The 12156-nt window shown below is 41.8% G+C and overlaps 1 protein-coding gene across 1 annotated transcript in view; it reads left to right on the top strand.

Annotated features, from left to right (window-relative positions):
* The window catches only part of LOC308622290 (uncharacterized protein), a gene marked incomplete at both ends in the record, with an annotated part of 132232 nt that overhangs the window by 56454 nt on the left and 63622 nt on the right, over positions 1-12156 (top strand). The window contains one exon of the mRNA XM_081243655.1: positions 9488-9562. Within this exon, the coding sequence (XP_081099781.1) occupies positions 9488-9562 (75 nt within the window). The remainder of the gene's footprint in view (positions 1-9487; positions 9563-12156) is intronic.

The raw sequence follows: 12156 nt of genomic DNA, 5'->3' as shown, positions 1-12156 counted from the left end.
GCTCCTTTCTTCTTTTGCTCTCTTCCCTTGTGATTTGATAACTATCTTTAGTGTTATGTTTGGATCCTTTTCTCTTTTTTGTGTGTGTATCTATTACAGATTTTTGGTTTGTAGTTGCCAGGAGGTTTAAATGTAACAATCTGTAAATATATATAACGTTTTGGACATCATATTTACATATTTTTGTTTTGTGTTATTTTGTTTTGTGTTGTGTTGTTTTGTTTTTTATTGTGAATATAGATGATTTTACTACTTTTGTTTTTTAACCTTCCTACTAGCTTTATAAGTGTTTGATCTACTACCTTTACCATATATTTGCCTTTACCAATGAGATTTTTCCCCTTATAATTTTCATATTTTAGTTGTGCTCTTGTCTTTTTCACTTAGAGAAATTCCTTTAACATTTCTTATAAAGCCAGTTTAGTGGTGCTGAACTCTTTTAGCTTTTGCTTGTCTGTAAAACTCTTTATCCCTCCTTCAAATCTGAATGATAACCTTGCTGGGTAGAGTATTCTCAGTTGTAAGTTTTTTCCTTTCATCACTTAAATATATCATGCTACTCCTTTCTGACCTACAAAGTTTCTGCTGAAAAGCCAGCTGACAGTCTTATGGGAGTTCCCTTGCATGTAACTAGTCACTTTTCCCTTGTTGCTTTTAATATTTTCTCTCTATCTTTAATTTTTGTCATTTTAATTACAATATGTCTTGGGTGGTCCTCTTTGGATTGATCCTGTTTGGGACTCTCTGTGCTTTCTGAACCTGGATGTCTGTTTCCTTTCCCAGTTTAGGGACATTTTCAGCTATTAGGTCTTAAAATATGCTCTCTGCCCCTTTCTCTCTCTCTTCTCCTTCTGGGACCCCTATAATGTGAATGTTAGTATGCTGGATGTTGTCCCAGAAGTCTCTTAAACTGTCCTTAGTTTTTTTTTAATCCTTTTCTCTTTTTCCTGTTTGGCTTGTGTGATTTCCACTACTCTGTCTTCCAGTTTGCTCATCTATTCCTCTGTATCATCTAATCTACTGTTAATTCCTTCTAGCATATTTTCTATTTCAGTAATTTTATCTTTCGCTCAGTTTGGCTCTTCTTTATATTATCTAACTCATTGTTAAACTTCTCACTGTGTTTATCCATTCTTTTCCCAAGTTCATTGAACATCTTCATGGTCATTACCTTGAACTTTTTGGGGGGTAGATTGTTTATCTCCATTTCACTTAGCTCTTCTGGGGTTTTATCTTGTTCCTTCATTTGGAACATATTCCTTTGTAGCCTCATTTTGCTTAATTCTCTGTGTTTATTAGTTTATATTGTGTAGGTCAGTTATGTTTTCTGACCTTGGAGAAGTGGCCTTATATAGGAGATGTCTTGTGGGGCCGAGCAGCACACTCCCCTCTGGTCGCCAGAGCTATTTGCTCTACAGGTGCAACCCTATGTGGGTTGGGTTAGCCCTTCTGTTGTGGCTGGGCTGACTACTGTGGATGGACTCATAGGTGGGATTGGTCCCTGGCCTGGTTGGCTTCCAGGTCCTGTCTCATTCAGAGGCTGCCATCTGCTGTTGGGCAAGGCCTTGCATTTTGTGATCTAGCAGCAGAACTGCTTGTCATCCCCAACTTGCCAGACCATTTCAAACCACTTTACATTTTTTTTAATCTATCTTTTTTTATCTTCTTTATCTTTTTTATCTTGAGCATTTTCCCCCTCAGTTCTCTGGCAAACTCCCACTTTAAGTCTTAATGGAAATATCATTTCTCCAGAACATTCTCCCCAGAACTTCTGTAGACCATGTGGGGTTCCCTCTATATTCCCAAGATGCTTTTTGTATACGGACTTATGAAATTTTAAGAACCTCTCCTATTATTTTCCCTCTGAATTGACACAGTTAATAGTAATCAAATCATTGATTTTATTCTTGTCTAATTCCTTGGCTCCTAGACTTCTCTGCAGTTGAGCAAGGTAGCCTTCCTGCATATGGACACAAGGTATGTCATGTAAGTACACACACACCTCATCATTATGTGCACACCTTGAGCATTGCACTCTCCAGGCTGTACTGGAATAACACAGACTATATTGTAATAATTCTTTCAGGTGTCTCTTCAGCAGTCTCTAAGTCCCTGGGAGGAGTAAATATGTTTCTTTTCTTTATGTAACTCTAGCACCTGGCAGGGTGACAGTCACAAAACAGATGCTCCACAGAAGTTTGTTGAGTTGACGAAATATTAACACTTTCTCGTCATCTCAGGTGATATCTTATCTCTATGACAGACGAGGATGGTACATTTTGAGTTTTCAGCCCAGTTGTTTGCAATCAGGACATAGAAAAATACGTTTCCTCTTGGAACAGAAATGATCAAAAAACGTCTGCAAAACCCCATTCTCCCTTCAACTTCCTGTATGTAAACCTAACACCATTTGAAGCTTAGGGTGGTGTGACTTAAGAGTTTCTCACTTGAAACTGTGACTCAACTTCAGTGTTATCTGCTCTATCACACTGTGTGCAGAATATAAATACACTTCCAAGCCCTTTTGAATCAGGTATTATTTCTTAAGAAATAAAATTTGTAGTGGACTTCATGGGAGTAATCTGGATCACGAAACAGCATGTTATTTGTTCTTTCTAACTTACCTTTAAAGTATCCCAGAAAATGTAAAAAGCAGAGAGAGAAAACCCACAGTGGGTCTGGCACTAAACATAAACTCTATCACTTGCCTCCATCATAGGGTGCTGTGGCCTTAGCACACTGGGAATAGTTTATATGAATTAGAAAACTGTTGAGATCAAACTAAGTTTCCTCATCAGCAGACAGAACACAGTAAACTTCAGCTGACAGACCACGCAGGATAAGGTGCAAGTGTGAAGGCTTTTCTGAACATCTCTTTTACATTTGTGTTTGCTCTTTTTTCTCCAGTCCCTTACTGCAACTTTCCTTGCACCTAAACAAAACTCCTTTTTTTTCTAGAATAAATTTGGAATGTTCTTTCAGACACTACTTGGTATGTAAAGATTTATGCCAGGAATAAAACTACTTGAATCCTTAACCTAATTCTTGCAGCTGCCATTGGATTGTAACTGGAGTCCTGATGCCCTTCACTCAGTCTAAGGTGTGCACCTTTCTTGCTCAGATAATCTACATCTTTATCTGGGTCTAGGACCATTCCTGATGTTACGAAGTCAGTAAATCTATTTTATTCACTCCCTTATGATTTTGACTGCACCTTTCCTCTGAGTGTAGGCTTTTTGATGCCCAGGTCTATCTGACAAGGATAATTTGTGAAATGATAAGTGGGATAAACTCCTATATGTGCTTTTGTGTCCAAATTTACTCTCCGTGTTAAATCCAACTTGCACTCAGTAGTGTGAGTGCTGTGGCCTTAAAATGCTGTAGATGAGTCAGAGGAGTGGGTTTCTGTCTTTCACTGACTCACATCTCAGCTGGGAAACTGCTAACTGGGGAGTTACTCCCTTGTTCTTTCCCTAATTACTAGCCTGTCCTTCTGCTCTATTGGGTTGGTGCCTCCTGCCCCCTCGCTGAGTCTGAGCTGCTAGGAAGCTGACGAGCACTTCCTGCAAGGCCGCTGGAGGCCTTTCTAACTTTCTCTGCTAACTCAGATCAGCAGCTTTTGGGTCTGCTGCCTTTCTGCTCCTTCTCCACTGGATGGACTTTGAAAACACATTAGGATTCATGGAAAGTTTTTCTGAAATAGTAGGAAACCAAACGTTGGCTGGTTAATACTTATGCTGAAAATTATTCCATAATTTTGAAATAATCTATAAAAATATGCAGGATCTTTCATAATCCAATTATAATCCAATTTCATAATTCAGTTCAATATAAGATCTGAATCCTCATATCTGTAGACTTGAAAACATTACCAGGCACCTTTCCAAAATTCTCACGGCATTTCGTTGTGTGCTGGATACACTGAAGGCGATGAGCTTGATGGTTTTTTTTTTTTTTTTTTTTTTTTTTTTGCAGTACACGGGCCTCTCACTGTTGCGGCCTCTCCAGTTGCGGAGCACAGGCTCTAGACACACAGGCTCAGCGGCCATGGCCCACAGGCCCAGCTGCTCCGCGGCATGTGGGGTCATCCTGGACCGGGGCACAAATATGTGTCCCCTGCATCGGCAGGCAGACTCTCAACCACTGCACCACCAGGGAAGCCCGAGCTTGATGTATTTATTCCCTTTTACCTCCCTGAAAAATGTGGTCATCCCATAATAATTCTCTAACTTTTACATTTCTTCTCCTGGAGTTTGTAGTATAAATGAGCATTTTTTAAATAAGTGGTTGAGAATAATCAAATGAAAATAGGCTATTTAAAATATGATAATGGGTAGATCTGTTTTATCATAAAACATCGTGGACTTTAGTAATGTGGAATTAGTAGAATTCACTACAATATGTCAATGAATCTAATCTTGTACAGTAAGTACAAAATATATCAAACTGTGTACTTTTAGTTCTTGAAGCAGCAGGACGAAAGACAAGCTGTCTTTCCATATCTAAACCTTTCTTATTGTTCACTTAAGTTCATTGCAGCTCATTTCTTTCTAAGGAAGAAATGTCGTGGCATTATTGCTAAGATATTGGTTCACGTGAAAACATGAGCTTTTGGAAGTAAAAAAAAAAAAAAAGAAGCTCTGATTTGTAGCATTTGCTGATTTCTGTGATGTAAATATTCCAATCATGGCCAATGTCAAGCTGCAAACAGTTTAACAACCCAGTCAGAGAATTCCTGTGTATTTACCAGTTGGTTCTTGGGAGCCAGTGTGACTGGGCTCCATGACCCTGTGCGTGGTGTCCCACCCGAGATGCCCACTCATGGTGTCCAGCTGAGGGCCTCCCAACACACACAGTCACTCCTGAGACAAACCAGTCTCAGCTGGGAGCGCTTCCAACAAACTCCTCTCTGTGATTTGAGTATCACAGCAAATCACAACAGAAACAGGCTTTCTCATTTATGCAACAGACTTTATGTTTCCAGTATTATTTTTCTGCACTCTTATAATTGGCAGAGATGAGTCCACACCTTTCTCCAGCGTCCACAATAAAGAGCAACTTTGTTCATCTCAACACCATTCGTTTCAATGCTGCATGGAATTCTGCACTTTAATCAAAATGCTCGCTGCTGGGCCCTGCGTTAGGGTGCATGACACACCCAGGCTGAATGGCTTTGTGAAGACAACCTTCTTGAAGATGGGCTGCTTGGATCTTCCAAGTTAGGATTCCAAGAGGTGGGAGGATCTTGCCAGTCCAGACAGATGTATGATCTAGGAGGTTTGCTTGTTTTAACTCTTGACTTAGTGAGGAAAAGTGAAACATTTGGGAAATATCTGTAGAAAGTCCTTAGTCTTTGCATATCTACATACTTCCCCAGAGATCCATTTAGGGCAGCCCTTATCAATACCCTTATCAATAATACCTCCATGAAGGCTTTGTGTTCCTGCAAAATGAGTACACGTATTTGCTGGTCGAGTGGATCTGTGTTTTGCTGTGCTGAGGTCCAGTCTGTCATCTAAGGGCGCCCCTTCCTGCATCTTCTCCATCAAACTGATGGGGTGCAGGGGTGGACGTTTTAATGTCTTTTGAGTAAGTCTGACTTTGAAATAGATTTCTCAAGACAAGATTGTTGTAATACTTCTTGGATAATGACATTAAATTCCCCCTCACTGACAGAGTAATTTGAAGGTATTGCTACTTAATGGTTTCATCCCCAATACCCTGTGGGTCACATACATTTGTTTTATAAAATGTTTATGTGGGAGACATATGAAAGTAATATAGCCACCTCTTTCCCTACAACCCAACTCTGGAGATCCCAGGAGAGACAGACAACACTTCATAAATTCAGAGCATTGCTCTTTTCCTAAAATAAGCCAATAAAATAAGGTGGGAGATAGAAGTGGTTGGATCCCAATTTGGGAAGAGAAGGGGTCCCTTAGTAGAAGAGGCAGAGGTCCTGCAGGGAGTGGACTTGAGTTTTTTCCGTGTCCCCTGCAGACCCTCACTCCACCTACAGCAGGCCTCTTGCAGGAGCTGCTCCCTGGGTACAGAGAGCTGGGGCCCAGGCAAAGCTGGACAGCACCCCATCCTATGCACTGACAAAATCTTCAGTGGGCTTATAGGCTGGCATGGAACTTGGGGTGCTCACACCCCCCAGCGTAGAATACTTGGTACACACACATGCACACATTCCAAAGACTAGAAGCACAAATCTATCACCCCGAACCCAAATCCCTGGATTCTTACCCGCCACATGAGAGAATGCTGAGGTTCTTCAGCTATCCCGAGAAAAGACATAATCATAACCTTGAAACAGTGATAGGGTAATAAAAGCATAAGCGAAACTCTGAAAATGTCAGATGTAAATGTAAGAATAATAAGAGAAGAATGTATAACTTTCAGAGATAGCAGAGAACTTTTGATCTATTCAAAGATTAAAAAGAGGAGAAAAAGAGAAATAAAGTATAGCAAACCAAACACATGAAAGAAACAAACTTTTCCATAGCAACCATAACACAGGAAGAGCATGCAGGTGGCGTGCATGCCGGGAGCCTGCTAGTGGCCAGGGCAGCTGTTGGGACCGCGTGTGGGTGGAGCCTGTGTATGTCCACCTGGGTCCGCATGTGTGCATGCGTGTGCACACGGGGCCAGGGTGGGAAGGGGAGCTGCTCAGTGCTGGGGCTGCCCCTGCCACCCTCAGCTGATGACATTCTATCACAGAGATCCAAGGAGTCTCGGACTTCTATAAACTCTGGGCCTCCACATCCTTTGGAAGATGTATTTCTCAAGAAGGAAGACTTCTTAAGTTTAATGGTTTGCTTTATACCTTTAAAATATTGAGAAATATGTTTGTGAGCCTCTGTTTGAACATTGTGGGTAGGCCTGGCAGTTGTAGGGGTGTTGAGAAGGGAGCAGATTCTGGGTGTATTGGAAGCAGGGCCAGCAGGCCTTGCTGGTGTGTTGGATATGGGCTGTGACAGAACGAGAGGGGTCCCCGGACCATGCAATGGATGGGCTTGCCAGCATCCGAGACTGGGAAGGCTGTGGGTGGGGTGGGCTTGGGGAGGGGTGTTCAGAGTCTCAGTTTTGGAGATACTGATCATTAGACGTCCACATGCCTATCGGCAGTCATGTGGCTCCACAGGAGAGACGTCACCAACTGTGTGACTATAGACAGAGACCAGAAGAGGGGTGAGGACAGAGCCCCGGGGTCGAGTCTTCTAACTTAAAACAGCAGCTAACTTGTCCAACACGGCGGCACAGACCAGTACTTTAGGTATATATATATATATATATATATATATATATATATATATATATATATAGAGAGAGAGAGAGAGAGAGAGAGAGAGAGAGAGAAATGCAGATTTTCGGGCTCCACTCCATAGCCACTGAATCAGAAGTTCTACAAGGGGGCCCAGCAACCTGTGTTTTACCAAACCTTCCAGGTAATTCTGATGCACACTGAAGTTTGAGAGCCATAAAATTAGATAACACACTCAAATTTTAATGAAAGAGACTATATCAAACTCATTTTTTCTCATGCCTTAAAATAGATTTTTGACTCAGTTTTAGTGGTCTTTGCTGAAAGGCTAGGGGTAGATGAGGAAACTTCATGGAGTAAAATCACTACTTGACAAACATTCTCTGAACTTATGGGTGAAATCTCAAATTCCAGCCATTTTGAGGAGCAAATCCATTCACATCCTTGCTATAATATCTGAATTTTAGAATAAAGATGTTCTTAGGGACACAAATTAGTATACAGTGTTCTCTAAAGTTAGATTACCATGTCTATGGTTGATACCAATTAATGTTCTTACTGTTGAACATGGTACCACGGAGGACACATGCTTTGGAGCGTGAGGTGTTTTTTCAGAGGTGATGGAGGGGTCCCACCTGCTGCCTTTTGCTAAGAACAGACTGTGATTTTTGTCTCTTACAGGTATACACGTGTGGTAAAAGATTATTTCACTTCCTTATACATGCCCAATGGCTATTTCCAAGTTTGGGGAGATGTTTCCTTCTTCCTAAAAAAATGAGTTCTTATCCATCTTAAATATTTTCTTACCAATTCAAAGTGAGGCTACCAAAACAACAGCATGAATCCCTGGAGAAACGCTCCTACACAGACAGGAAAACGCCTATAATTCTTGTTGATCAGAGGAAGTCCCAGAATACACGTTAGTCTAAAGGGTTCCCTCAGGTCTTCTAAAGAGCTATTAATAAAATAATATATATACACAAAATGAAAGACAAACAAATAAACTTAATAAGATGTGTTTCAGTACCTCTTAGAGGGCCCTGGTTCATTTGTTCATTCGTTCCTTTTCACTGGTGTACTGAGGTTAATATATTTCATTTTTATCACTGTTAGTGTAATTATAATTACGTTTATGATTTCTCATTGTTTTTTCCTCTTTGTACACACATGCAGAAATTGTGCCTTCTATTTTGACTGCAGAATTGACTATATATACAGAAACGTAATGAAGTACAAGAAACATAATGAAGGTTCGAAACAGGAAGCTTTTTTTCTTTTTTTTGCTGCAAAGAGGAGGTTTCCATCCTGTGAGGTCTTGACACAATTATTGTATTTTCTTTCAGATAAAAAAAAGTTTGTGTTTAATTCCATTTTAGCGTTTTCCTGTTTCTCTTTGTAGAGTTTCTCTACTCTCATCAGATATGGTTTTTCACAGATTTGGATGCTGTGGGTCTGTGGGAATAAGATTCGTAACCACGTATGTGAAAACAATTTCCTGTAAAGCTTCATGACTCCACGCAGATACACATATGAGTACCGATTGACACGTCTGCTCTGAGAAGCTGCAGGGCCTGTGTCTCCACTTCACCCTAAACTCATTTCCTGCCAGGCAGAACTCTTGAAACAGTTCAAGCAAAATCATTCTAAGAATATAGTGAATTATGTGCTGATCTCATGAGGGGAGCATTAAGCTCGTCGTTTGCCAGGAGTTCATTTCTCAGTAACCCTGATACACCACTTGCCAAAAAATTGCCGTTCAGTGCTTCAGTTCAGAAGTGATTTATTTTTCAAAGTATTTCCAGATGTTTGAATTCACCTTCAAAAAGCCACATTTTCAAAAGTGAGTGACCGTGACTCTCAGCTACCCCGTCAAGTCCTGCACTTTTGTTTAACGTGTTGAAAGAAAGATGCCTATTTGTTTTGACTCACTGCAGTCTTAGCTCAGGAAACCCCCACTGCGCATGCGCTGAGACCAGCTCGCAGGACTGCGTGGGGGGGCTGGTGCCACATCTGCTTCTAGTCTGTCCAGCCCCAGTGAGGATTGCCCCGCCGCTGCTGCTGCTGCTCGTGAGAACCTGGGCTCCTGCTGCCTCCCATTACCAAAGAAAGGAAGAGGCCAAACGGCTGAGTGACCTCTGTCATTCCGTACGATTCTCTGTGTAAACACGTTTCTGGGGATGAACAGCGCACTCACAGTGGTGTACCTTTCCTGTCTTCCAGGGGCAGAATGAGAGCACGTGTGCATTCCGTGCACTGGGGTTTAAATCTCGGCTCTTGAAAAGACACAAAGTGGCTGTAAGTGGCGTGTTTATCAATTGTCTACGTGGTCCATGGAAGCAGGGAAAAGTCATTTTCTGTGCAGAATTGGAAACTTGTATTTTGTTTACTTACACTGAATACAGAGAAAGTTCTACCCTCCCTTTAAATTAGAGATTTATTGAACCTACTGCTGGGCAGCTGCTTCAGAATATTTTAACATTAGGTGTAGGCTCTTAGAAAAAGCACGTATTTATGAAAAAATAAAACTTTATGAAATGATCTTTCTCGGCAGGACACGTGCTGAGTCAATGATTGTAAATGGAGTTCTAATTTATTAACTTACAGTGCACACTGCTTTTGGAGTTCTATCCCAATGAGTGGTCATCTTCACAGTGCCCTGCAGTGCCTACTGCACAGACCACAAGATTTCTCCCTGCAGACTTGCGTATTCAATGTGTGTGGGGGATGTGGGCATTCTTCAGATTGCGGGCTAGAGCGAGAACTCTTCTGGCACTTGGCCATGATGATTAACACCATGGCCTTCAAATTGGCTGGCCATGGATTCAAGCCAGCTCTCGTTCACTAACCGTGTGAACTCGGGAAGGTAGCTTGGTGTCCACTCATTTTTAAAATTGAGATACTCTTATCACAACCATTGTGAGTGACGAGGCTCCGAACGTAGAGTACTTAATTCAGTATTTGTCACAGAATAAGTGCTATGTATCTACTTTATATATATATATATATATATATATATATATATATATAATTGTAATTATTTCTATTATGGTTATGACCAACTATATGCCATCTTGAATATCTACTGTGGGATTCTAAAGCAGAGCTCCTTGAATGCGAATGACTTACAGAAAAAAAGCAAAGCCGGTATTCCTTTCTTAAGCGATATCTTGATTCAGTCACTTTTGAAATGTCATCATCACCTTAATTATCTTAAGAACATACTCTTTCTTTTTTGTTTATGGATCATTTTTATCAGAGAACTTCGTGTAGGGAGAAGATTTGTTTCTTCCTGTGTAGCAGGCAGAAGTCAGTCTGTGACCCCTGCTAAGCACAGAGCCTTCAGGGAGCAGCTGAATAGAGCTTTCTTGCAGCCTTGCTCTGGTTTTTGTCCATGTGTCCACGGCTCTAAACTTTACCAGTTCCAGCGCGTGTGTAAACCACAGAATAATGGATATGAAATTGGACAGCTCGCACCCTGAAACTCCGTTGCCAGGGAATGCGTAGCAGTGTTTATAGGAAGTAAATGGTGCTGATAACACAGTATCCACTTTCAGCTCTGATGTCAAGCAGGAAGCAGCTCTTCCTGCCAGAGGGGCCCAAACGTCCAGCTCCGCTCTCCTGTCTGCCTTCAGCGGGGCGGGTGTACTGTGTGTGCACGTTTCCCTGCATCTTTTTGGGGACTCGAGGCGGGTATGTCCCAGAATGTCCATCCTCCTCAGAGATGCATTCTCCTAGATCGGATCATTGTTGGTAACACTTCCCTTTCCTTTGGTTTCCGGCTTCTTTTCAATGGGTCCAGACTGGCTTATTTCTGTTACGGACTTTGAACTGAGGGGGATCCATCAGGCGCAGTCTCAGTAGCTGACCACTTGTCCTGGTGTGCAGGGCTACACCGCTTGTTCCCGTAATTAATCCGAGTGCTCCCTTTCACTTGCAAAGTGACCCGGTTTAGAAATAAGTTGTAGGAGTCTCAGTCACGAGTCTCAGACAGTGTGGGCACAGCGTTTGCACTGCTGCTTTAGCCTCTTTCCTTCTGAAGGAGATTGGGAAGAGGAGGTCTGTGTGCCTCTCCCTGGCTGTGTGTCTCCCCGGCTGGGTAGGCTGCAGTGCAGTGGGGTCTTGGCCAGTCCCCACTTTGCTAGGGTCCCTAACTCTGCTACTGATTTCAAGGCAGCCTGTAATTCTTTGACAGGGGTTGGAAGCGGAAGGCTGGCCCTAAGGGCATCCTTGGATGGGAATATACCACACCCCATTCTGTGCCAACCCATCTTCTTGAATATGGCCATTGTATTGCCTTCGGCAGATCTAAGCCAATGGGGCTGGCATGGGTGGAAGAAGTCATGATTATGGCCAACTCTGGGGACTGCTGTGAGCAGTAGGGGGTGCCTGCTTAGTTTTCTGTTCAGTGAATCCTGGATATTTGGGCCTGCAGGGAAATACTAACATTTTTCCCTACCAGCTTTGCCACCCTTTCTCTGTGTTATATCGGTTCACAGAGTCCAGCATATAACTCCAACTGAATTTTTCTATATATCCTCATTGACGATGCAGTTATTAAAATTTTTCTAACTTTGGCATATGATAATCTCCATTTTCTAAGTAATGTTGCTGATTTTTCTCTTGTGTGTGTTCATGGCCATACATCTCTCCATGGGACTTTAGTAGAGGATAAATCAGGCACCAATAAATTGACAAGTTAACTCCAAATTCCCAATTCAATTAATACCTGGTTGAGTATGTCCTTAAATATTTCCGTTTAAGATGTTTTATTCTGTATTCAGATGGGAGGTGGCTCAATGATTTTTTATTAACACTGTTTACATGGCAAGTAATAGAAACTGATACTGGCCTGAGAAAAGGAGAATTTATTGGAAAGATACTGGAATATC

This window comes from Mesoplodon bidens, assembly GCF_964165515.1.
Source record: "Mesoplodon bidens genome assembly, chromosome: 9".
NCBI lineage: Eukaryota > Metazoa > Chordata > Mammalia > Artiodactyla > Ziphiidae > Mesoplodon > Mesoplodon bidens.
The sequence above is the reverse complement of the archived record's forward strand: the minus strand, read 5'-3'. Positions and strand labels throughout refer to the sequence as shown.